The sequence below is a fragment of the Onychomys torridus genome, chromosome 16 (genome assembly GCF_903995425.1).
Source record: "Onychomys torridus chromosome 16, mOncTor1.1, whole genome shotgun sequence".
Classification (NCBI taxonomy): domain Eukaryota; kingdom Metazoa; phylum Chordata; class Mammalia; order Rodentia; family Cricetidae; genus Onychomys; species Onychomys torridus.
Genome location: NC_050458.1, coordinates 60,126,055 through 60,153,999, shown reverse-complemented (window position 1 = coordinate 60,153,999; position 27,945 = coordinate 60,126,055). Strand labels below are relative to the sequence as shown.

The 27,945-nt window shown below is 40.6% G+C and overlaps 1 protein-coding gene across 2 annotated transcripts in view; it reads left to right on the top strand.

The window, feature by feature from the left end:
* Positions 1-27,945, top strand: part of Nell2 (neural EGFL like 2) — a 286,357-nt gene that overhangs the window by 94,837 nt on the left and 163,575 nt on the right. For both annotated transcript variants that reach the window (XM_036208219.1, XM_036208218.1), the window contains exons 7-10: positions 180-252; positions 428-510; positions 1,525-1,653; positions 3,288-3,390. In XM_036208219.1, the coding sequence (XP_036064112.1) occupies positions 180-252; positions 428-510; positions 1,525-1,653; positions 3,288-3,390 (388 nt within the window). The remainder of the gene's footprint in view (positions 1-179; positions 253-427; positions 511-1,524; positions 1,654-3,287; positions 3,391-27,945) is intronic.

Here is a 27,945-nt window from a genome sequence, read left to right as displayed (position 1 = left end):
TCTGTTTTACCTGATGAATCTCCTTCCCTGGCACCGGCTGGTTAGGAATATACCCTGGAAGGTTCTAAATCAAGGAGTTTGGGTAGATCTGTTCTTTAACATTTTTCTTCATGAACTTGACTATTAAACATAATTTAGGGAAATGAAAATAATGCTTTTTTCATTTTTTTCATTCATAGGGAATAATGCAAGATGTGCAAATACTTGTCATGCCCCAGGGGTTCATTGCTCAGTGCCCGGATCTTAATCGAAGTAAGTCTGTTAGTCCTGCACTGTATGTTGGATGAAATTGTGCCTCTTGCTTCTTTTGTCCAGAATTCCAGTTTGGGATTGGAGTTCGTTCACACATACTGGCTGTCAGTGCAGACTTAATCAGATTGAACCCCTTATGAATACAGCTTGATCAATGTCCCATTTGTAATTGCAGCCTGTCCAACATGCAATGACTTCCATGGACTTGTACAGAAAATCATGGAGCTGCAGGATATTTTATCCAAGACATCAGCCAAGGTAAAAATGACTGAGAAATACACTGGGAATGCTCCACTATCATATGACTTTCAATAGCTCCTTTTATCACCATAGATTTTCATCTTTGAGACATTCTTCATACAATTTACTGCGACTGAATTGGAAGTTTTGCTCAAGGAAAAAGATTATAATGTTTATTAAGGTTTATAAATATTTAAATCCTAGCCATCTGTATAACAAATGGCTCCGTAAATCAGAAATGAAACAGAATACCTGTTTTATACTCTGCTTTACTGCTGCGAAATCTATCATTGCCTAGTTTTTATTTATTTCTTCTTATTGCGTAATAATATTATTTATAATTATTTTCTATCATTTTCTATTATATTTATATTTCTATTATAATTATTTTTATTATGTATTTATTATTATTATTATTATTATTATTATTATTATTAATTATAAGCAAGGATGTGGGAAGACAATGTAAAGAGTATGGACACCATATTTGGGTCAAGTAAATGGCTCCAGAAGAGTTCTTAGCTGTTATGCTATAATTGTAGGTTCCTTCACTAAAGTCTTTCGCACATCCCAAGGTGACGGACAAGTTTACCAAATTGTAAACTTTGCATAGTACTGAAGGATTTTCTGAAGGCTGTATGTGTATACAGTTTGGTATTTATATGGTGTAAATTTCAATTTTTTTTTTACTTGAGTGAACATATTACTGGAATGAAATGCTTTTTAGAAATGAAAACTTCTTCCTTGCATTGTGGATGGTGTTATTTTGAATCAGCCTCAATTTGTGTCTTGTAAATTATGATTTTTGTTTTAAAGGTAAACTTTTCATATGTAAAGTGTTGGGAAATGTCTCTTTAAGAATTTACAGGCTTTATATATGTATAATAATTTGTGATGGCTTAATATACTTACAATAATCAATGATGGGCAGAGCGCATTGTTACTGCTGTTTATTTAACACAACTAGATGCCTGCTAGAATGCTCTGCATTTCCAAGTGGCTGTAAGGGTGAGCCCTGTCTTTGTGCCATAGTTGTCTAGGGCTGAACAACGAATGAACAGGCTGGATCAGTGCTATTGTGAGCGGACATGCACCATGAAGGGAACCACCTACCGAGAGTTTGAGTCCTGGACAGATGGCTGTAAGAAATGCACATGCCTGGTATGCCTTCCATTCGTATTCACTGGGGACTCAGATGCCCCCACTGTTTAAATATTTATTAAGACAATGTAATCATGAAAATTTCAAGACCTATTTTCTCTAAATGCAACACTAAAATGTCAGCAAACCTGGTCACTTCTGAAGAACGGTGTGTTACATTATTAAAGACACTCTCTAGCTGTAACAGTGGTTTGATTATGGTTTGAGGATGCTATGAAGCTTATCTGGCATACATAAAGTTAGCAATTCAAATTAGGTTAGCAAGGCTCTTTCCAAGTGAGTCTCTCCTGTAACCCTTAACAGTTCTGGGGAATTCTCCCCCATGTTTTTATTAATGAAGAAACTGAATTATATAGAGTATTGAATACTGTGTCTAGACTGAATAATATAAATAATAGATTTTAAATAGTCTTTAATAGTTTGCTAATATAGAATACATACTACGCAGTTTAAATAAATGTGACTTTGTTTAATTCTCAGTAATAAATTATTTTTAGTGCATTATTATTTTAAAAATATATTCATGTTTCAAAGAAAGCTTCAGAACAAGTTTGGTTTTAAACTTTCAAATTCCACATGAACTCATCTGTTAAAAAGCTAAATTTCTGTAAAGGAGTCAGATCTATTTGAGTCAGCTTTTTAAATGTTTCTTTAGACTCATCCAGGTGATTCAAAAGCAGACTATCATAGATGTAAAAAGAAGATCCAAAGTGAACTGTATGGGAATGTATTTTCCCCCTCTCTCTGTGTGCCTGTGTGTGTGTGTGTGTGTGTGTGTGTGTGTGTTTGTGTGTGTGTGTGAGAGAGAGAGAGAGAGAGAGAGAGAGAGAGAGAGAGAGAGAGACAGAGAGAGAGAGACAGAGAGAGAGACAGAGAGAGAGAGAGAGAGAGAGAGAGACAGAGAGAGAGAGAGACAGAGAGACAGACAGAAAGACAGAGAGACAGAGAGAGAGAGAATGAATATGTCGTGTGGATGTGTATGTACACCTGTGTACCTCTGTGTACATGCACATATGTGTGCATCTGTACATGTGTACATCCACACTTGAGAGCATCTTTGTGTGTGTGAACATACATGTGTGCATCTGAATGGGAGTTTGTCCATGTGTAGCAGGTGTATATGTGTGCACATATGTGCATCTCTGTGTAATATGGTTTTTATACAAGATTACAATGTAATAAAATTAGAACACCATACAATTAGAGTGAAACATTCCCAAATGAGGATCAGAAACCTAAGTCAAATTGCAAGGTGTGATTTGGTGAGGTGTACACACTGACTAGGAAAGTCAGAGCAGCTAGATGGGTGGTTAGTGTGTGAGGAGCTGAGGATAGTAATGTGGTTCAGGCTAGCCTTCAGCTTGCTAGTTCCCTGTGGGCTTGTGTCCTTCTCCACTTCCCTAAAGAAGGTGCAGATTTGCTTAGTAAAGACCAGTTGCTGGGCAAACACGGGAGCCGGTCTCGGCTGTTAAAGTGCAGCCGGCAGTACTGTGGGTCACCACAGCATGGGTATTGCCGAAGACGATGGTGATATTTTATGTGAAAAGACTGGACTCTAGGAAATGCATTTTGAAGCCTGTGAGGAGGATTCAGTTCTCACGTGGAATTTCCCTTAAATACTCTGTGCTTTTCAGAATGGGACCATCCAGTGTGAGACTCTGGTCTGCCCTGTTCCTGACTGCCCTCCTAAATCGGCTCCAGCGTACATCGATGGCACATGCTGCAAGGGATGCAAATGTGAGCATGGCTTTGCTGATCAATACTCTGTTGGGAAAACACAGCTCCGCAGTAAAAATATTGTATTGATCCATTTAAGCTGGACAAGTTCAGTTACTCCTAGAAATGATATATTTTCTGTGTTGGTGATCATTTTTACCTGCTTCTACTCTAGAAGAACGTTTTAATTTTCCTTGGAAGACTCTTGCATATATTGATAGAAGTAAAAGAGTTGCACACGACACTCTCTGGGGGGCATCCCGCCATTTATACTGCTTAATACAAATTCTTACCAAGTAGATAAAGAAGTGTGTATGCTCACTTTTTCTTGTATCAAGGGAGTCTGTGACTTTAGTTACTTTGGGCAGCAGGTGAAATATGGCTCTGTTACCCAGGATAGTGGAACCCACTTACATAGCATCAGCCAGTGTGTGTGTATGTGGGGTGGTGGGGTTGACTGTAATAAAAAAACCAAAAGAATAGCAACAACAAAAACACTTGCCCTACTGTGTGAGGAGGCTTTGCTGCCCTTTATCACACTCAGTATGAACTTTGTTTCTGATGTCTAGAAAAACTTTCAGAGTCACTTGTATCCTTAGATGTGCTCGAGACCATCCACTCAGTCATAGAAATCCATCTACGTGACTGTTTCTGAAAAGACTTTTCCTAAGTCATCACTAAAAAGAGCAGTAGTTGTGGTTGTTGTTGTTGTTGTTTGTCCAAAGGAGTCACATACATGAACACTGACTTGTTAACTACTGTGTGGGATAGACAAGCTGGGTAAGCATAGGACTGTGAGATTCATAAGCCCAGAATAAGGGTAGGAGACAGAGAGACAGAGGGAAAGCAGGGGACATGGTAGGAGGGAAGGCACACCAGCTGTTTTAGCTCAGGACTTGTGGGTACAGATCTTCCTTGCCCTTGTGCAACTGACTCAAGTCTACGCCATGTGCATAAACGTCAGCACGGAGACATCAGCAAGGAGCTTCGTGTAGCACTGTTTCAATTTTCTCTGAGCTCATTTCACACGTGCACACTTGACTAGCTAAGAAGGTGCAGAGCAACCAGTAAGGTTTGGGTACAACATTTTAGCATCTTAATAAAAACAATGCAGGCATAACATCTAAAGTAAAAAATAAAACACGAAAGTACGTTTTGCTCTCCCTTGCCCTCTTAGGGTTTAGTCCTGATGTGCTTTGCCACGTGATTTTTCTCATGCCCCCTCACATGTGACTGTGCAGGCTTTCTCTATGCTGAGATCATTCTTTGCCTTGACCCTCTTTAGGAACGATGGATGCTGAAGACATTCCCATGCCAATTAGACATTGCTGCATATTATTACACTGTAAAGTTTGCACCCTATGGTGCTCTCTCCCCCCCATGAGCAGCAATATAATGTCATTCATATAGAAACCTGATGCACTTTTTATGGCTCTGAGTATAGTGCATATTGTTAAAGGTGAAGTTGCTGGATCAAAGCCTATAGTACTTGCTGTTTTATGTGGCCAGTTCTTTCCAGTTCACTTCACAAAAATATGGACCTGCTTGTTTCCTTCCTTTCGTGAGGGAGAACGACTAGAGGACAGTGCTGTGGAGGCCTGGGGACAACACTCTTCTGTTCCACCAGGTCTTTGAAAGGTCACGGCTTGGGCTGCTGCGCCCCATGCCTCCTAGTAACTTCACAAGATAATGCAGGTTCATGGGACATAGTTTAATAAAAGGGAACCTCCGAAGCCCAAGCCTGTTTGCTTTATCTGGTAGAATTGTTGTTGTAATGAACCGCAGTTCCTCATATTTGGTAAGTACTGTTGATGGTGTGTGAATATCCTGAATTCATGCTTTTGAAATGGAAGTGGTTTTGCAGAAGGCAGAGCACAGGATGCTGCCCTTTGATTGAGGGCACTGTGCTGCACCTGCTTAATCATGCTTTATTTTAAAATAACAGAGAGCACTGAGCTCCCAGCTCTTCAGTCTGAATTGCAATTTCTCTTCATTATTAAAATCCTTGAATAAATGTATTTTGTGGGTTTTATTATTTTTCATGCCCCATTACATCTTCTCAAAAGAGTTTCTCTGTCCATGTAATGACATTGCTTAAATGGGCTGAAACTCTTCAGAAGAAAGCTTTATGTGAATGTCTATAATAATAATTAAATCAAACTGTCTAGTGTGGTACTGAAGGAAAAATGGGATTTTTTTTTTTAGGTGATCAGAAAGCTAGCCTTCTCAGTAGTGTGATACTTTGAAATAAGTGAGAGGATTTCCCATTTGTCCCAAACCAAAGAGCAATAATCTAGACATCATTCATACCAGATGCAATTTAAGATGGAAGAAAACACTTAAGCAGAAAATGTAGTTTCTTATCTGCAGTGTTGTTAGGTAATTGTTTTAAAAATGAGCATATTTTATTCTCAATAGAGATTGTACAAAATGCCATTTTGAAGTCAGAATAGGGAAAAATAAGACATATGCAATTTTAAGCATCTTGGATAATCATGTGCAAAGTAGTAAGTTAGAATTGCGTAATAAAGGTAAATGGACATCAGAGTGCCCACTGGTGACTGAACCCATAGCACCTCCATCGCTGTTAGCAAGTGTCAGACAACCAGGTGCACAGGACTTCCCATGGATGTCTGATATACATGTGAGGCTCTGTTTTTCTGTGCATGTTTACAGACTGTAACATAGTTACAGATCAAGAACTGAATGAGTCTGGCCTAAGGGTGGGGTAGGAAGGAATTCTCTTTTTTCCATTTAGACATTGTTCCATTGGAGGAAAGTTTAAGAGCATCTTCCCTTACACAAAAACTGGCTCCAAATTAAAAAAACAGTTTCACAAGAAATTTCTTTTAAAACTGGTTGCAAATGGCAGATGTGGCTCCATCCCAAGCCCTATTGAGTCCCCACCCACACAGTGTATATATTATATATGGCTTCCCTTCTAATTGACAGTAGCGTATTCGTTGCTGGCCTGGTGTTTTTATTAGAAACCAGGATATAGGGGCTCTGGACAAAGACATAGAGCAATGACACAATTCTAAGATCCAAGACCCAGACTTTGGGATGTGGGATTGTTTTATAGTTCCGATACATCCTATAGATTAAATAACTTCTGTACTTCATGCTAGCCCTCGTTTATCAATATTCTTTTAGTGTGGAAACTGGAGTCTTTCAGATACTGCAATGAACTCAGTAACCCAGGAAAGATCATTTTAAGCCCATGGATGATGACAGATAATATACACTTAAACTACTTAAAATGTTTTTCTTTCTTTTTATTTATTCTATATGTCTTTTGAATCATGTGTCTTGATTCCATTTATTTCCCTGTCCCTTTGCATCTGCCATCTGCCCCTGAACCTCTTAAACAAAATTTAAGAAAAGAAAAGAAAAAAGAAAAACAGGGAAAAAATAAAAAATCTTGTCATGGAATCTTCAGTGTGACACAGTGAGTCATGCAGTAAACCCCTTTGTCCAAATATATTTACTTGTAAGCATTCATTGTCTGGTTCAAGGCCTCTGGTTTCTACTACCCTATCAATGCCAGGCCCTTGGTAGGGTTCCTCCTAGATATCATGTTGTTGCCCTGTGTTGCGGAGATCATGTAGCTTTGGGTCTGCGGGTCAAGTCTCTTCACATGCTCCAGCAGATCATTAGATGGGGTGGATGTTGGAACAAGCCAAGTCATAACCCTGGTTCTGGGCCTGGGCAGCTGTAGGGTTGGTGCGCCAGATAGTTCTTCCTTGTCCTTACCACCAGGGGGAGCTCTGCAGCATTGCCTCTGCTAATCTACTTCTTGCAGCAACTGTAGGCAGGTGACATGGATGGTTCATAGCACCAGCAATTTTGCAGAGACCTTACTTTTTTTGTCAGGTAAGTTGTAAGGTCTATACACAGGAGTCACCATTGACCTCACTGCTTCTCAAATTTTAATCAGAATCTGAACCAGTTTTGGATCTCATTAATAAAATAAAATGCTGATTCCACATGGGATGGGACCTGGCAGTGTCCATAGCCAACAACTCTCAGGTGGTCTCGACATTGCTTTGATTAGCAAAGAGTTAGCTAGTGGGTGTTTCATATTCTACACTTAGTTAGCATATCTCATGTGCTAAAGCAATGCCCTCGCTTTTCTGGTTGTCTGTTGTCTCACTGTTTATCCCCCACTTTAAGTCTCAAGTGTGTAGTAAGGACTCTGAATATATGTTTTAGGGTTTATGTTTTACGCTGACATATGAAGAATGGTTCTGAGTGTGAGAATTTACTCTTATCAGAACATCCACTGCTGTTCATAATGGCACCCAGTTGTTAGAGATCAGAATGGGGCAGCAGCAGTATTTGATCATTTATTTATTTGTTTTCATATAGTTGCTTCTCTGATGCATGAAATCTTTCATTAGTGAATTACAAAGTCAGTGTAAACGGAGAGCTGAGTTTGTGGTTCTCTGGAGATGCAAAGGGTCATGTGATAGTCTAAACATCTTCCTCCCTCACAATTCATGTAGGAGTTTAATCTCCAGTGTAAACTAGGAAGAAGATAGGACTTGGTCGGACTAGAGCACTTACAGGTGGGGAAGTGTGAGGGGTATATACATTCATCAAGGTAAACCTCCAGGATTGAATACTGATGGCTTTGTAAAATGGGGGGCCAGAAGCTGCACACATGTGGTTCCTGACTCTTGTCATGTGATGTCCTATAGTACCTCAAGACTTCTCCACAAAGAGGGCTTATCTGTGCAGCTCTTGATCTTGGGTGTGTGAACCATGATCTACAAAAGAATCTCTTTTCCTTGCAATGTACCCAGTCTGTGTCACTGTGCTATTAGCCACATAACTGGAAAGGCAGGGGGAGGGTTGCTAAAAAAAGTACCAGACTATGTGTGGGCACAGTTTCAGAACTGACATACAGAAAAAGATATCCACAGCAGCTCTGAGTCAAATTAAACCTTTTTTCTCATTAAAACTTACCTAGTTTGTGGTATTGTGTGACAATGGATAATACAAAGGGTTATTCGTGAAATATAACTTTTCTAAGAGTTATGTCCATTATATATATACATATATCTATATCTATCTATCTATATCTATCTATCTATCTATATATATATATAATACTAATTTCCCATAAATCAAGAAAGGATAGAATTTTGACTCAGTGTTTATTATTAAGATAAAGGATATATTTATTACAGAAAGTATAAATTTGACTACTTTGTAATTCCTCATTTTTATATAGAACAAAGTCAATTATGCTATCTCAGAAAGTAAATTTTAGAGGCTAATATTTGGTTAGATTTTTGTTTGTTATAATCAAAAAAGAACAAGGGAAAACACTAAGTTAAAAACTTAAAAGTTTAGGAGTGGAAACCCCCAATTTGGCCAATTCTTGTCACAGGTTCAGAGATGCACTCACATATTCCTCTTACTATGCTTCAGATTTTTCTTGTGTGTGTGTGTGTGTGTGTGTGTGTGTGTGTGTGTGTGTGTGTGTGTGTGTGTATGTGTGTGTGTGTGTGTGTGTGTGTGTAAAAATGTGTTTATTCTTTATTGTATGTGTGGGTGTTTCGCTTGCAAGTGTATGTGCACCACATGCATGCTTGGTGTTCCAGGAGGTCAAAAGGGGATGCCAGTTTCTTTAGAACTGGGGTTACAAGTAGTTGTGAGACATCACGTGGGTGCTGGGAACTGGTCCTGGAACCCATGGCTCCAGCACCATTCCTAGGTCTTGAACAATAATTTCTTACACTGTATTGCACAGAATTTCTAAACTCCTGTGAAATTGTCTATATCTCTTCTATTTCTCAGATCTCTTGTGCTTTGCTACTCTCGTGCAGAATCTATAATGATAGTTTACGCTGGGTGGGTCTGCTGAAATGAAGTGGACCATCTTGTGGTTAAATTAAACTCTTCTTATCCAGATTGTAACAACCAGTGCCTACAGACACTGACATCTGTTTTCTTTATTGGATGTTTTATAAGGATAAGGTTAATTAAAGTGAAAAGCACAAGGAAACTTAGGGATCAGCTTAAATTCTTATCCTTTTCTCCTCTCTGAAAATTCACTAATCTGTACTTCTCAAATTGTATTCCTTGCCACTTATGATTTTAGGATATTTTCAAAGATGTTGATTGTGGAGAGGTTCGGTAACACACACAAATATATTGCATGCAGTGAGACAGAAGGCCTTGGATAGTTTTTTTTTTTTCCTAGTCTATTCAAGCCTAGTGAGCTGGCTCCTGGCTTTCATAGTTTATTGTATAATCATTTGTGAGAAAACATAAGCCATGAGCCTTCTGGGGGTCTGAATTGTCATTGTTAGATTTGGAGGCTAATTACTATGCTTGGGAGAAGAGAAATGCAATGGATAACACATTCTTTTCACACGACCTCATGGATAAACATGCTTTTGAAGTGATAAAAGAGTGAACTTCCCTGATAAAAAAATGTGAACACTTCACAGTGAGGGCAGCATCATGAAGTTCCCATCGATGTCTGCGCCTGTAGTCCACCTTCAGCCTTTCTCAGGCCCAACAAAGGTCACTTTGATTTGTTAGTTGGGAAGGAGAGAGGTTGCCGACTCTCACAGAACAAGATGGACTTTGTGCTTGTGCACTGATTTATTTAGTGTGCTGATGCCTTCAGACCACAGTTCCTAAATGCTGAAGGAGATGGTGTGGGGAAACCATGCACAGAACATGAAGTAGGGGGTAGGAATTACATTAATTGTCTTGGTTAAGTTTTCAGTTTTGGAGCTTCCAAATTTAGAATCATCCTAGAAATAGCAATATGGGATGAAAACAGAAACATTAAGAATCTAATCATTTATTCGCATATAAATTTGCATTTTTTAGAAATATTTAAAATTAGGTACTTCTTATGAATTTGGTTTTTGTAGGCATTGGGGCTCCAGTCGTGAACAAGGTCATCTTTCTCTCTGTCCTCCCAGACCTGGTAATCATAGGAGGTTGGAGGGGACAAAGGTGCAGTGTAATGCTACAGGGTTACAGTATTGTTAAAGCATCCAGAGTAGATTAGATTATACTGTACAAAGGGTAAAACTACCCAAAGAAAATGGTACTCAACTTGACATCTGTAGCAATAATCTTAAAAGTTCTTTTTTTATTATTAAATATGTTTATTTATTAATTTTTTTTCCAATTTACGTTGGAAATAACCCCAGTTCCCCCTCCCTCCCTTTCTCCCACCTCCTCACCTCCCTCCCACTCTGCCCGCATCCACTCCTCAGAGTGGGTAAGGCCTCCCATGGTAGTCAACAAAGTCTGGCATACCAAGTTGAAGGAGAGCCTAGCCCCTCTCCATTGTATCAAGGCTGAGCAAGGTATCTCACTGCAGGGAATGGGCTCCAAAAAGCCAGTTCATGCATCAGGGATAAGTCCTGGTCAGGGACCCCACAAACAGATCGAGTCACACAGCTGTCACCCACATTCAGCGGGCCTAGTTTGGTCCCATGTAGGTTCCTGAGCTGTCAGTCTAGATTCAGTGAGCTCCAGCTAGCACCAGTCAGCTGTCTTTGTGGGTTTCCCCATCACGTTCTTGATCCCCTCTTCTTCTACTTCTTCTTCCTCCTCCTCCTCCTCCTCCTCCTCTTCTTCTTCTTCTTTTTGAATGTCAAACGTCATTTATTGAAGGAGGGAGGAGGTCTTAAATACAGACTTACAGCACAATGGGGGAATCCCAGTTGGCAGAAGTTCGCTTCTGATGTTTTTATTTTTGTTTGTTTGTTTGTTTTTCTGAGCTTAGGATCTAACCCCGGGCCTTGCGCTTGCTAGGCAAGTGCTCTACCATTGAGCTAAATCCCCACTCCCGCTCCTGATGTTTTACAATCTTGCATCTAAGCAGTTAACGCCCAATATGCTGGATTCACAGACAAGGAGCTTCTCTTAAGCATTCAGGAGGGTGGAATCTTGCAGGGAATTAGCATAGGGAGGATATCAAGGTCAAGGTCAGCAAGCAAAGCAACAGTTACCCAAAACGGGGGGGGGGGGGGGGGAGAACTTACTCGTCATGGTGACACCTGTCCAGGCCACACAGGTGTTCTGTCTTAGGTTGGTGAGTGCTCCCCACGCATTACCCATCTCTGAATACTCATTATCATACAGGCTCAATTGTATGAGAGCTGCAGAGTTGACTGTTGCCAAAGATCTCTAAGTGGCGCTGGGCTTGCGATCTGTGTTTGATGCCTCCAGAGGTTGCTTTATCATACAGGATTCTTTTTGCTCTCCTGGGTCTTTTGTTTTTCCATATGAAGTTGAGTATTGTTCTTTCCAAGTCTGTGGAGAATTATGTTGGTATTTTGATGGGGATTGCATTGAATCTGTAGATTGCTTTTGATAAGATTGCCATTTTTACTATGTTAATCCTACCTATGAGCATGGGATATCCTTCCATTTTCTGATATCTTCTTCAATTTCTTTCTTTAGAGATTTAAAGTTTTTATCAAAAAGGTCCTTCACTTGTAAAAGTTCTTATTAATAAGATCAAACCTGAGGCCAGTTATTGGGGTGAATGCTGGAGGATCAGAGAAGCAGAACAAGCCACAGCTACCTCACCTCGCCAGTTCCTCAGTTGATCCTGTTTCCTCAGACTGGAAGCTTCTGAGTCTTATCCAAATGAATCTCAGCTGAACTGTGCTGCTCCAAAACCTAAAAGCATAACCAGCCAAATGCTTCTAGTTTCTGGTCCTCATGCCTTATATATCTTTCTGCTTTCAGCCATCACTCCCTGGGATTAAAGGCATGTGTCACCATGCCTGGTTGTTTCCAATGTGGCCTTGAACTCACAGAGATCCAGAGGGATTTCTGCCTCTGGAATGCTAGGATTAAAGGCGTGAGTGCTACCATTTTCTAGCCTCTGTATTTAGTGGCTGTCCTGTTCTCTGACCCCAGATAAGTTTATTAGGGTGCACAATATTTTGGGAAACACAATACCACCACAGAGATCAGATGGACAAGTGGCATTTAACTAATGAAAGGGGAAGGAAACAATTTTCAGACCAACAAAGTTGAAAACCCAGACTTAGTCAAGAGAAGTGTGGCTCCATCCCACGCTGGGGTCGCTGGGTGCAGGGTCTTAGGAGAGATGGCACTGGAGAGAAGGCCAGGTTCTGAGGTTTGTTTGTAGTTATTGAGGAGGAGCTGATGACAGCATCATTGGGTAGAAGTGCTGGGAAGTGGGTAGACTCTGGTTGTATTTGGAGAAATAGCCAATAGGATGTTCTAATTACTTGACACAGTCATACACAAAAAACTGAAAGATGATTCCAAGGTTCTTGATCAAGGAAGTAGATAGAGCTAACCATCTTTGGAGATAATGAAGGCTTATGATCAACTGGATTTGGGGGAGTAGCGAGGGCTAAGAGTTCATTGTATAATTTTTAAATGATTTTTATATTATGTGTATAATGTTTTGCCAACATGTATGCCTGTGTACCATATGCCAGTGTGTGTGGAGACCAGAGAAGGGTGTCAGATCTTTTAGAACTGGAGTTACAGATGGTTGTGAGCCCCTATGTGGGTATTGGGAACTGAAATTCTATCCTCTGGAAGAGCAGCCAGTGCTCTTAATCTACTGAGACATCTCATATATATATATATGCAGTAATGATGTAGTTTTTGGAAACAGTGGAATTTTCTTGGCCAAGATGGGTATGGCCCAAGGTCTTCATGTGCCAAAGACTCAAAGGTAACCAAAACTTAACCTGAGATGGATGCTTTTGAATTCCTTGTCTCTCCAGTGAAGATTAAGGACAAATGAGTGGGTCCAGGCAAAGTGGAATCTGTATTTTATTAAAAGAAATGCAGGAAACGTGAGATAAACTGCAGCAAGAATTGTTAGAAGGTCTTATTAATAAAAACAAAACTGGAGCCAGATATTGGGGTGAATGCTGGAAGATCAGAGAAGCAGAACAAACCACAGCCACCTCACCTTGCCAGTTCCTCAGCTGATCCTGTTTCCTCAGACTGGAAGCCTCTGAGTCCTCAACCAGAATGAATCTCAGCTGACTGTGCTGCTAAAAGCCTAAAAGCTTAACCAGGCCTAGTTTCTGGTCCTCATGTCTTATATACTTTTATGCTTCCTGCCATCAACAAACTACTGATAGTAGGAGGCTTTCAAAGAGGTGAAAACCATTGATCTGATTGTCTGGGGCCCTTTAATAGGATTTACAGCAGAAAACAGACAAAGACTGAGCTAATTTTATGAGATCAGTTGGTTCTCTGTGCTATTATGGACGAGCCCATGGAGGGTTCACACATTCTATATGTGTTTCTCTGGCCCAACAATAGAGTTGATCATGGGCTGCTTACATGTAACTCACTCCGGCAGGGGTGATCTCTGATTTATAACTTGTTGGCCGACAGCTTTGTCTGATAGCTAACCTCAGCCAATATTGCTACTGTCACCATTTCAGGTGTCTCACTGGCTGTTATTAAACTGTTTTCTTCATTCTCCCAGCTACATAACCAGCTTGTAGTTTTAGCATTGTGGGGAGCTCACTTTACAACCATGAGGGCAGAGCTACAGTATGTCTTGGTTACTATAACACGAATTGCTAGAAGGTCTTATTAATAAAAACAAAAAAATACAAAAAAACCCAGAGCCAGATATTGGGATGAAAGCTGAAACATCAGAGAAACAGAACAAGCCAGCCACATTCTTACCTCTATGAAATCCTCAGCCTCAAGAGTGAGTTCCTGTTTCCTCATGCCTTATATACCTTTCTCTCCCCAGCCATCACTTCCTGGGATTAAAGGCATGTGTGCTTCCCACTACTGGGATTAAAGGTGTATGCCACCACTGTCTGGCTCTGTTTTCAGTGTGGCCTTGAACTCACAGAGATCCAAATAGGTCTCTGCCTCCCGAGTGATTGGATTAAGGATGTGTGCCACCACTGCCTGACCTCTATGTCTAATCTAGTGGCTGGCTCTGTCCTCTGATCCTCATGTACGTTTATTAGGGTACACAATATATTATCACAGGCTACCTCAAGCTTAACTCCTTTTGTATGGAACTGTCTGGAGTGTTCTCTTTGGGGTGTATAAGCATCTTACTAGAAGCCTCCCTTGCTTGCCCTCTGTTACAGTGAGCTCATCAGAGGTAAGAAGAGGTAAGGTATCATCAAAGTGCAGCCTCCTGGAGCAGCTTTCCTGAGACAAGCTCCAGCATAGGTTGGAGCAGAAGCCTGCAGATTTCAGGTTCCCTAGTGATTACCAGGCATACATGACACTAATGACCACAGATAGTAGTGGATATAAGAGCTGGCTGTCACAGATTTTAAATAGACCATGTTTTGTTTTTCTCTGAAAACAAAGAGTAATATTTTCCTGTCTCACATAAGCATGGAATATGGGAAATATATAATCTAAATGAGATGGCTTTGTAAAAAGGCACATCATCTTCATAAAAAAAAAAAAAAAATCCAAGTTGATTCTTTTTTTTTTTCTTCTGTCTATCAACTGTTGTACCAGGGACTGAACCAGAACCCTGTATATGTGATGCTAGTGCTCTACTACTGAGCTCCATACTAAGCTACTAGTTTTGAGACAAGGTCTTACTAAACTGCTTCAGTTGGTCTTGACTTACTCTGTGGCTCAGGCAGGAGTTAAATTTGTGATCCTCCTGCCTCAATCTTCTGTACATCACCAGACCAAAAAAAAAAAAAAAAAAAAAAAAAAAAAAAAAAAAATCCGAGCTCCAATCCAGAAGTAGAGGGTACATTTTCTGAATTGCTGAATCCTGGATGTTGTTCCTGGAAAGTGCATGAGAACTCTGTTTATCTCTTGGCTTCCACGCTTAGCATCCAGTAGATAACCTCAGCAACAGTTCAGCAGGGTGGAGCACCAGAATACATCCACTTGGGAAACATTTTTTTCCTCTTTGTTTGTTTCTTATCTTTTTTTGGCCCATGTCTGGTTTGTTTAATGTAATTGGCTTATGCATCTGTAATTAGTGTGTAGGCCATTTCAGCTGTTTGGGTAATCAGGGTTTGATGTCTTCAGGCCGAGGGAGAAGATACAAATTAATTCGAGATTAAAAAGGGGAAGGTTAGGATCAATTCCAGTGAGATAGGAAGACTCATTAGGGAGGCCTTCGGTCACTTGTATTCTAAAAGCCTGTGAGTTCACAGCTGTGCAGCTGTTCTTCTCAGATTTGTTCCTTCCTGTGCTCTGAGTATTGAGATTCTTTCCTAGTTTACTGTGTAGTGTTCCTTTAAATGTTTTATCCAATGCTGGCTTGGTTTGTGTGTGCCTGGAAATGCCAGTTCTTCATTTTAAAAGGAGACTTTGCTAGCCATGGCACTTTTTGGATGAAAATTATTTACTTTCAGTGTTTAATTGTATCATTTCATGCTTTCCTGGCTTGGACAGTGCTAATGAGAGGTCTCATGTTGTTCTGATCCCTTCCAGATTTTAGTGTTGTTTCTTTGCTTTGCATTTTTTAATACTTAGTAATATGTTATGGAGGGTCTTCTCTAGTCAAGGCTATTTGGAGTTCTTACTGCCACCTGTGTTTGAATATCTATTCCCTTTCGTAGACTTGGGAACTTACCTGCCCTTATCTCACTGAATATATTCTCCATGTTTCTAGTGCTCATCTCATCTCCTTCAATCCCATGGATTATAAATTTGGTTTTCTAATCATATGCTATGGTTCTTTACATCATGGATATGCCTTGTTACTGTTTCTCTTATTGGTATTCAAATACATATTTTCTCTACCTTGCTCTCCATCTCTCATGTTCTCTCTTCTACTTGGTCAAATCTTTTGGGGATGCTTTTCATTGTTACGTTGTTATTTACATTGAGTTTCTCATTTCCAATATTTCTATATTTTTCAGACTCTTGGTTTCCTTGCTGAATGTATCTTCTGTGTTGTTGACTTTTAATCCATACTTCTGATGTTCTCATTCTTTTTGCTGACTATTTCCTTTATGATGCCTGCTTTCCTCTTGGGGGTCTTGATGGAATTCTTCTGGTTGTATCCTTTTTCAGCTTGTTCATCATTTTTACTGGAAAGCTCTTCAAACCTTCACTTGACGTTTTCCCTGTATAAGTATCTTTGAGCTAGTTAGCTGGAAAATTAGGATCTTTTGACATTTTTTCCTGTTTCAACATCTTTGAGCTCATTATTTGGGGAATTAGGATCTTCTGGCACAGTCATGAATATTTGCTGATTCCGTCTCCATGTTGCAATTTATACGTCTGTTGGTTTGAATATCACTTCTGCAATTGACAAGGGCATCTTGTTGAGAAGCCCGTCTTTGAATGCCAAATTGACAGTTACACTTAGAGAGGAGTAACTGGCTTTTGTGGAAGCAACAACATCAAACCATGCAAGATGTACATATACACTGAAAACCTGTTACAGCCACTACTGACTATGAAAACTAAAACAGCAGAATTACTGTGGGGTGTGCTATGAAACCAAATGTTATTTAGGGTAACCATGGAAGTAGCACATGAGTGAGAGAAAGGAAGCAGACCGAGAAAGGATGAGAGTCCAGGTAACTGAAAGGAGAAGGAGAGTGGAGAAGAATGTGGTGGAGACGTATCTTAGTCAGGATGACTATTGCTGTGATGAAACACCATGACTAAAGCAGCTTAGAGAGGAAAAGGGTTTATTGATCTTACTCTTCCATATCACTGTTCATCACTGATGAAGTCAGGAAAGGAATTCAAACAGAATCCTGGAGGCAGGAGCTGATGCAGAGGCCGTAGAGGGATGCTGCTTACTGTCTTGCTCTCCATGGTTTGCTCAGCCTGCTTTCTTATAGAACCCAGGATCACCAGCCCAGGAGTGGTCTTCCCCACAATGGACTGGGTTCTCCCCCATCAATCACTAATTAGGAAAATGCCATACAAGCTTGCCCACTGCCCTGTCTTAATTGGAGTTCCCTTCATACGTCTAGGCTGTGTCAAGCTGACATAAAACTATCCAGCACACCATAAAAAGAAAGATTAGAAAACTGAAATTTTTTTTCTCCATAGTGAAAATGTTTGAAGACAAAATTGAATAAATACAGAAAAGAGAATAAAAACATTAAAATGTATCCCTCAGTTGCCAATAGTTCTTTATGGGATGGAGGCTTCCTGAGCTTTTCCTCTTCCACATTAGCAATTCTACTGATATCACCCCTGTTCGGCTCTTGTTTAGGCAGCCGTATTGGTAAGACTTCATGGGTGTAAGCGTCTCTGACATTTCTAGGAGACACAGTTTCATGGCAAACTCCTTGTTCCTCTGGCTCTTACAAGCTCTCCACCCCTTCTTCTACAGTGATCTTTGAGCTCTCGGCTCGGGAGTTGTGTTGTAGCTGTATCATTTGGGATCGGGCTCCGCAGCTCCACATTTGAATCACGTGTGTTTTCTGTGATAGTCTGCGACTGTTGCAAAGGGGACTCTCCTAAATGAGGAGTCTTAGTTACTTTTCTACTGCTGTGACAAACACCATGATCAAGGAAGTTTATAAACGAAAGCATTTGACTGGGGGCTCGCTGACAGTTTCAGAGGGCGAGTCCATGACCATCATGGCAAGGAGCATGGCATCAGGCAGTCAGGCATGGTGCTGGAGAAGTGCCTGAGAGTTTATATGTTGAGACAACAGTCAACCCCCAGTGATGTAGCTCCTCCAACAAGGCCACACCTTCTAATCCTTTTCAAACAGTTCCACCATTGGGGGCCAAGTATTCAAATAGATGAGCCTCTGGGGGCCATTCTCATTCAAAGCACCACAGCAGTGAATTCTGAGAGCAGGTTAATAGTCTGTCCCAGAGAGGAGCACACCAATTAGTTATCCCATACCAGATGGTCAGCTCTAAAAACATATGCAAGTCATGCTATACAAACTGAGCAGGCTGTATTTATGTATGTAGGACTACACACAAACACACACACACACACACACACACACACACACACACACACACACACACGTATGTAGCACAGTTAATGAAAAAAGAGGCCATAGATTTGAAAGAGCGGAGGAAGGAGTATATGGGATTGTTTGGAGGGAGGAAAAGGAAGCGAGAAATGATGTGATTATAATTTCAAAAATGACTTAAATGTTTTTAAAAAGCAGAGTATATTTCATTAAGTTAAGGTCAAAATAAAGCTAAATTGAAGAGAGGGTGGGAAAAAGTGGAAGCAGAGAACTCAGGGGTGAGGCAGGTGGAAGGGAAGAAAAAAGAAACTATGAAAAGCGGGGGGAATACTGCCCCAAATGGAAAAAAATGCATAAACAAAATCAGAAAAATATATGGAGGGAAATAACAAGTACAAATATAAATTTTTTTAAAAAATGCAACACTGTGAAAATCTTGCTAAATTTGGAAGGAAAATGCAGTTACATAGAAGGGGACAAAGGAGTTGCTGAGCACAACCTTCCCCAGGCCTCACCAGCTGATGATGCTAGCTATCTCAGGGAGTGTGGGGGTTGAACTGTGGACTCCCATCTTTCCTTAGTTGCCGAGTCCACCAGAGCTGTCTTGACAGGGGCTGTCTTCCTTCTTTGTGGATCTGGGGTCTCGGCAGCCTCAGGTGGATTCTGCCGGTAGGGCAGGTACGCTCATGCTCTGGTCTTCTCAAGCCTCACCTCTTCTTGGCTTGGCTATTTTGTTTCTTTCTCTGGGAAAAATGTACTTTTTCCTATCTTATTTCTCAGAGATAGGAAAATTTGTCATCTCTCCTAGAAGTGGCAAATTGTTGATGGAAGGGATAGAAATTGATAATGTTTAAATATTAACACATTATCTAGCAGCATTGAAGTGTATGAGAGAGGCTGAAAGTAAAGGAAAGCATTAACTGATAGAGTAGGCTGTGCACAGAGGACGGAGTTCCTGGTATAATTGAGAGTTTTATCTTTGCTGGGAGAAGCATCTCCTGTTCACCAACATGAAGGAAGCAGTGGGTAGATACAAGTGGAGCTGAATGTTTAGATCTGATGGAAAGGATGCTGAAGTGTTTAAATGTATCTGACAGCTTGTGTTTTCTGTGAAGTCTGAGGAGTTCCAGCAGAGAGGATGCACAGTCAGAGGTGAATAGAGACGAACTGAAAGCAACTTAGGAAATACAGTTTAGAGTCTTGAAGATTCATGTAAAATTGCTAATCAGAAGCTGTATTACTTATCAATCTGATTATACATTTTTCTGCTAACTTTTTGATGAGCTAAAGGTAGATGGTAATATAGATTAACTCACCTTTGATTGGAGTTTTGTTTATGATATTTGGAAAAAGCTAATCAAACTTAGAGACTTACAGAGATTTAAAGTGGATAGAGAAGATGAGGATAGTTGAGTTCTCTTCGATGGATATCGAACTCATCTTGGGGTGGAGAATACTTGAGATGGGCACACAAATGTCATCAGGTAGAGCTGGAGAGTGGGCTGCCTATGACAGCCTCTAGAGGATGGTCTGCGTTCAGTGGTGAGAGGTGCAGAGTCTAACTTCACAGGAAATGCTGGTGCGGGAGGTGAGTCCAGAGGTCCGCACAGGAAGGCTAGTCCCATGGATGTCAGAATTCCCCAGAATGCTGTAGACAGTGGGATGCAGGGAGAAACTATGGTCCAGATTTCACAATCAACAGTGAGCAGGAAGGCAGAGGCTTTAAGGATGTAGGGATGTCGATGACAGACATCTAGAAGAGTAGGTGTGTGGGGAGAGAAAGTAACACCAAGTGTACCTGCTGATGCTGAAGTTCTGACTGTGTGCTTTTCATTGTACATAAGGGATCGATCATTGTACCTGAACACACAGCTACTCTCTAGGAGGTCCATAGGGAATGGGTGATAAGTCAAAAGACTAAGAGGTATTTTTTTTCTTGTTGCTTAAGAAAACGGGATTTAAAAAAACAAAACATCAACAACAAAAACAAACAAACAAACAAAAACCTGTGTGTCTCAGTAGGTTGTGATTTGTGTAAAGGAAAGCTACTGATTTTGCTGTAGCTGTTTTATGGCTTAGTCATTATTTTAAATGGCTACTTCCAGGTTCTTCTCTCCCAGGCAGCCATTCAGCTCACCCTGTGAGAGACATTAGCCCATTTCCATTATACCTCTAATCATATAGTAACAGTGGTGACTCTGGTAATGCTTGTCGACCTGGGTCTGTCTGACTATGGAATGTCTATGGATGGTTTTGTCCACAGAAACTCTGGGCATTCATCAAGGTTATAGCAAATGGAACTAAAGCCAGGTTGGAGGCCATGAAAATGAAACAAAAGAACATGGGTTGGCTGTTCTAACACTAGCGTTGTCTGGAAGAGAGAGATGATTCCAGTATTTCTATCTAGGCATCTCTGGGGTTTCATCTTTGTATCAGTCTAGGGTTCTCTAGAGGAATAGAACCAATGGAATGAACAATGTTAAAAGGAGATTAGGGTGGCTTCCACAATGCAGTCTGTGTAGTTCAACAATGGCTGTCTCACACTAGAGAGGCTTGGATCCCGGCTGTTGCTCAGTCTATGAGGCTGGATGTCTCCAGAGGCCCAGTCTGGTGCTGAGGGTCTGGAGGATTCCTGGAGAGCTGCTGGTCTTAAGTCTGGTCCATGTTAGAAGCCCAAGCTATGTCCTCATTATCAGTGAAAGAACATAGCAGCGGGCGCAGTAAGGGTAGATGAACTGCTGACTAGAGCAAAGGCAGACAAAACAGCTTCCTGGATGCCACCTGCATTGAGGTTGCATTTTTCCACTTCACATCACCTCAAATGGTCAAGAACATCCCCCACAGGCATGGTGCTGAGCAGCTTGGCTTTTAATTGATTCCAGAGCCAGTTAAGTTGACAATCAAGGTTGACATCGCAGACCTTTAAAGGTAGAGTTGTTTCCTTATGATCCTTTGAAAGGGCACTAACTGGGCCAAAGACTTATTGTCATAGACCACAGAACTGTGTCCAGTTGTTCCAGCTGTGCAAGCATACTCCTTTCCCAACACTGGATGCCATCATTTACAGTCTTGGTATTAAATTTGTGAGAGGAAATAATAATCTCACTATCTTTATAAATACTCATACAACGTTCACTAACATGAAGTTCAAATAGTCTCTTGGTTTTTCTTCTGGTTTCTCTGCATGATGACAGATATTTGAATTTACCTTTCCATATGGTGTGAGGTTCAGAAGCAACTCCTTGCCTAGAAAAGAGCAAGCTTTGTCACTAGGCAAACTGTGTTTTCAGAGAGAAAATCATGACGTAGAAATCTCACATGAAAGCCAAGAATAAAACCAAAATGTATTACTTAGGGACTTTCATTCATTAGAAATAAATTTAACAAAAATATTCATTAGGAATAAATTAGTTAGGTGACAAACTTCTCACCATAGCATTCTAAGTCCTGAACCAGGGATGGAAAGCTTTTGTAATGCTAGTTCTGTTTATGGAGCCCTCTCTAAGTGCCAGCCCTTGATGAACCATTTAAAATACTATATAATAAATGTTAATAAATAGATAGATGATAGATAGATAGATGATAGATAAATAGATAGATAGATAGATAGATAGATAGATAGATAGATATTACTTCATGATGTCGCCCTGGCAGCTATATGAAGTGGACATTATCATTCTCCAAGGGGACAGAATGTGAAAGGGTTAAGTCATGAGAGCCAGAAACTGTCCCCTAGAAACACTGTGTATTTCACCAGATCCAATTTTTGTTTCACTATAATTTGACACACACTGGTGTCATTATGAGTGGCACAGGAAATGATAGAGATAGAAGAGTTTAGAGTTCAGCCAGGTGTTCAACCTTCCATCCATTCCCTCAAGCAGCAGAATGACTCCACTGTCTAGGCAGCATTCCAAAGGCAGGAGAGGAAGTAGGGCACAAAAGGGAGAGAAATCCCAAAGTCTCTGACTTGAGGTGAGTTTTTCATCGACATGGAGGAGAGAAAAGAGCACTAAATAAGTCATATTGATTCAGTGTCAGTTACCACAAAGAGAAACAGTCAGGATAAGGGTATGGAGGAAGGATTTGAACTGAAACATGAACTAAGTGAAGGAGCCTCTTTGGGGTACAGCAAATACATTGACCTTAGGGCTGTGTTCTTGACTTTAGGGTATCAGTAAGGTGGCAGTCTCCAGGGCACAGTGAGAGGTGGTGTGGGAAAGTTCTGATATGGGCCAGATGTTTAAAGTATTATAGGAGACAATTATGGAGACACAGGCCTGGGAAGTGGCATTGTGTGGGGTTCTGCTGTGGCCATAAACAACTCGGCAATAACTGTATAGACCTTGAAGGAAGAGGAACATTGCAGGCATCTTCAGTGTGGTCAGTATGAGGTACTGCTTCTGTGAGGAGTGGGAAAAAAACATGTGTGTGGTGGTTTGAAAGAAATGGCCCCCAAAGGGAATGGTACTATTAGGAGGTGTGACCTTATTGGAGGAAGTGTGTCAGTGAGGGGGCAGGATTTGAAGTTTCTTTTGCTCAAGCTTCCCTCAGTATGGCAAGCCAGTTGACTACTTGTTGCCTGAAGATGTAACACTCTCAACTCCAGCACCACATCTGCCTGCATGCCGCCACGCTCCCCATCCCCATCATGATGATCATGGGCTGAACCTCTGAAACTGTAAGCGAGCCACCTCAATTAAATATTTTCTTTATAAGAGTTGCCGTGGTCATGGTATCTCTCAGAAACTGGAGAATTTGTTTAAGGGACAGAGTAGAAAATGAGTGAAGGGAGAGGTCTCAGGGACCTGAGCCAAAGTCGGTCTATTTTCTCAGGGGCTTTCACAATCACATTTCACTGGTTTCTTAAGGACATCATTGCATCTATCTGTCAAATAAGTGGGAGCCATGACCAGATCTACACTGGGAGACAGTCTGATACCTCTGAGCACTGTGAGCCTGGGTCAGCCATTTTCTGCTCTCCTTGTTCTCATTATTTATTTGTTTGTTGGAAACGTAATGAGATATTGTAGGTCCATACTGCTAGTGCAAAACAGCCCTTGTTAAATGATACTGATATGGTGATTATTAAACATTAACTGCTTAATGTAAATAGTATATGTAGGAATTTTATGTGCATGAAAAGTTCTAGATGTTGGCCTGTAGCTTTGTCAACAAAGAAAACTTCTTAGACCGTCACCCTGTTTTCCATTTGTAGTGAGTGACCCAGTGATGGCTGTACAGTTTAATACAGCTCCAGAGTGGACCCTACCTTGCAGAAATACCTGCAAACCAGGACAGTCATAACATATCTTCATAAAAGGTCAATTTGAAGTCTTAGGTAGATTATCAAAGCTCAGAAAAAAATATTTTTGCAATTATGAAAATTCAAAATGCGCTTGAAATTTTGGTGAACTTTATTTCAGACTTCAAAGAATTAAGGAAGATTTGTTTAAAAGGCCAAGTAACAATACCTTTTTTTAGAACATGTAGTTTTGAAATTATAGCTTTAAAAGCAAGCAGACAGCATGAAATGAACTCCCAGCCTTCCACACATGGAGATATTGAATCTTATTATTATCAATTTTGCCTTGTGTTTTGTGGATATGGTTCTTGAAGATGAAGTTGAGATGAAATATGTCCACAGTTTGCTAAGCTGAAGAGCTGACTTTGGTGATTATTTTAGGGGAAGAGATGAAGTGTGCCTCATATTTCCAATGACATATGGAGAAAATGTGGTTATGCCAGAGACTTAAAGCACCTGCACCCCTCCCTTGAGGCCACCAGGATCCTAGTCTAATATATGAAGAATAGAATATAATTGAGTGGAAGAAATTTAAATTGGTCTACAGACGCCTTTAAAGAAGAAATGATTTGTCCAAAACCCCAAACAGTCTCTCTTAATGTCTGTCATTCCTTCCTTCCTGCTTTCACTGACTCCGTAATTATGTTTTAGCTCCTATTACCCTCATCCTATCCCTTTATGACCCCAATTTTCTGACTGGCCCTGTCTGACGCACCCAGAAGCCTGCTTAAGCATTCACTGAATTCTTTATGAAATTCTGTTGTAATTTAATCTTCTCTGTGAGGCTCATCCGGGAGCTTTGTTCTGCTCCCTGGCTTTCTGACTGGAAGGCTGTTGGCAAATACTCACTCCCATTTTTCACCTCTGTCAGTAGAGTCTTAGGGAGAACCTAAATACTTTTCCAAATGTTGGCTACCCATTGTGATCGCCATACTTCCCATAGTGATACTAGATCTCCTTTAGAAATGCATGGTTCCAATTAGTGATTTGACAACTGTGTTTCTAACCTGTTCTCTGCATCTTTGCATTTAAAATGCTTGCACCCTTCTTCTCAAGGCTCCTCCCATGGATTGTGTGTGGTGTGCTCAGGCCTGGTTATGTAGACACAGTCCAAGTAGGCTTGCTGATTGCTCTGGTCAACCCTGATGTCTTTGGCTGATATGTTACCCAGGAGGGAGCCATCTGAAAAACGAATGTACAATCTTTATCATGGAGCTGTGACCACCCTAATCTTGTTAGTTTTCTAGTGCAAGTTTCTGATTGCTCTGTCTTTTGTTACTAGTTCAGCCTACTACCACTGCTGCTGTTACCATTATTTCACTACTACTACGGCTACTATTACTACTATTGTCTTCTGTTAGTACTGAAGCCTGGTAACGCATTCTGTTTCATGAACTCAACCAATTTTCCTTTCTGCTCCATCTGCATGCATTATCTAGCACATTCACATGAAAGCACACAGGCTTATGACATGCATGGCATTCCTTGTCTCTTATTTGTGAACCTTCAGTATTAATGTATCAGGAACCACTAAAATAGCTCCTTTCCTGTGAACGTCTTACAGCCATTCATCCTAACATATAATTTTTAAAAAATTACCCTTCCTACCTATCAATTCTGCTAGATAATTGTGGGCTTCCCTGAACATCACCTGCTGTGGAGGATGTAAATAAATATAAGTCCCTTCTTACTTGATCTTTAGCAGTATGCACATATTAACTGTATTTTATTTTTGAGGGTTATAAAAAGGAAAGGCTACCCACTGGGCATTTGCTTTTTATTTAAAGAACAACCCCAGCCTCTTGTGGTGGACAGGAGTTTCCTTGGACTGACTACTCATTGCAAAGTGCATGAGTATATATTGTAATGTGTCATTTAACTCCCCTTCCAGCTGCCTGGCTTTCATGGCTTATAGACCTTCTTTTCATCTTTGTAGTGATAATCATATTACTTCAAAATATTTCCCACTGGGCTTTGCATCCTATGTGTGCAGGTTATAGAGTGTGGTGAGCAGGCAAGCATGGGCTGTTTCTCATTTTGGACCTTTTCCCTTTTTCATGACTCATTGGGAATATTGGCATCATCTCTCCTCTCATGGATTCAGTAGTCACCTTCCACTTATTATTCTGATGGTGACTTTGCCTCATCATGTGCATTAAGTGCAGTGTTGTTATCTTGTCAATACTTCCCCAGACCACATGCAATCTTTCTTATTCTCCCTTCCAAGGATGCTGCAAAATAGTTCCTTCCGCAAGAGATGGAATCTTAAATGACATATGTGAATGGCACCTCCTCAGCATGGCAGTGATTCCTAGTACGTGGTACTTATGACCAGGCTGAGAGAGGCCAGAGGAAATAAAAACAGCAAAATTATTTGAAAACAGACTCAGGAAAAAAAATAACAGAATGGTGACACTGATCACATTCTCTCTTCTGCGTGTGAGCGTACTTCTGGAAAGCAGTGGTGGTACAGGGAGAGGGGAGCAACATGGAAGAACCTGGAGTTTGTCTAAGGAAGAACTTTTGAAGGCACTGATGATGCGTTATGTATCTTCCCACCTGCACGGCAGTTCCTGCTGTGCAGAATTCCCTGGGGAAATTTCTTTAGCAGCTTGCCTTTAGCCAAACCTGTTGAGAGACGGAACCAGAGGGACAGGCAGCTTCAAGAGGGTCATTACCTGCCCGTCTTTGATTCAAATCCTTGTCTGTGGTCATGAAATGTGAGGCAATCCTCTTAGAATCATCTTTTTGTTGAAGGGACTGATTTAATCATGCAAGGGCAATGTGGATGAGCAATATTAACTTAATGCTAGGCTCTCCGTCTCTAGGGACCATTCTGCCTTTTATAGTCTCTGAATTATTGATGACTGTGTGCACATTTTCCATAACTCAGTTCCCATGAAAGTGGAGCAATCCGAATTTTACTACTTTGGTCTCTTCCTGTCTCTTTGCTTGTCTTTAATATTCCCTCTTTGGCATTTGACTTTATAGTTTGAATACTTAATTTGGAAAGCTGACCTTATTTATGCCTGTGCTCTTTTGGCAAATGGATAGATATTTTTGGAGCTCTCCTACTATCCACCTTTGAAGAATTTGGGTTCTTTGTGTGAACCAAAGCTGCCTGACTATTTCCAGTCCTGTTCAGCAAGCAAACTATGTGATTTTAATGAAGGTCCCATGGAAGCTAAGCATTGCTCAGTACTCTGCCTTTTACATGGCCACCTTTAAGACACATTATAGTGTTGCATGAATCCTAAATGGTCTTTTAATAAAAACTCAGAGCCAGATATTTGGGTAAATGCTAGAAGATCGGAGAGAGAAAGGAACAAGCCACAGCCGCTTCTCACCTCACCAACTCCTCAACTGATCCTGCCTCCACGAATCTTCAGACTGAATGCCTCTGAGTCCTCAGTCGAAAGGCCCCTCTAGTTCCTGTCTCCTCACAACTTACATGCCTTTCTCTGCCCAGCCGTTTCACTTCCTATCTCAACATTCCTAGTGCTGAGATTAAAGACATATGTGCTTCCCAAATACTGGTAGCAAAGGCATGCGATCTCAAGTGCTAGGATTAAAGGTATGTGCCACCACTGCCTGGCTCTCTTTCTTTAGACTGGATTAATCTCCTGTAGTCCATGGTGGCTTTGAACTCAGAGATCCAGATGGTTTTCTGCCTCTGGAATGCTAGGATTAAAGGTGTGTCTCACCTCTGCTTGACCTCTAGTTTAATTCTGTGGCTGGCTCTATGTTCTGATCTTCAGTCATGTTTTATTGGAGTACAAAAAATATCACCAAATTTCCCATCTTTTGTCTAAAATAATAAAAGAAGGTTATAACTAATATAAGAAAAACTGTATACAACAAGTACAATAACTGTATACAATATATACAGTCAAGAATTATATTAACAAGGTCCAGTCCATTAACAATTGACAAATTCAGAAAAAATACTCCATTATTTATCATATTTTGGTGAGTCCAAAATGTTGTATCTAATGCACATTCTATCCTAACTTGTATTACCAACTGAAAACTATCTTTTGATGTCTTTCAAACTTATACACTTTACACATCTTTAGTGAGTTTCTTTTCTTTATTTGTTAACAAGGAAAACTATAACTATCTTGTCTTCAACTCCATCCTAGACCAAGAAGGAAATAATATTACCTAAGTAAACAGGAAGTGCAAACAAGCAACTTCCAAAAAATGTGAGAAATAACAGAAACAGCTGGCTGCTTGGACAGTCAACCAAGGTTCCTCTGAAATGTTGGGGCATTCATATTTGGTCTACAGGCCCAGCATATCTAACAGAGTTTTTTGTGAAGCAGGATTTTCTGAAGGGCTGTCTCACCTTGTCTTGGCAAGGTTCAGTAGTCC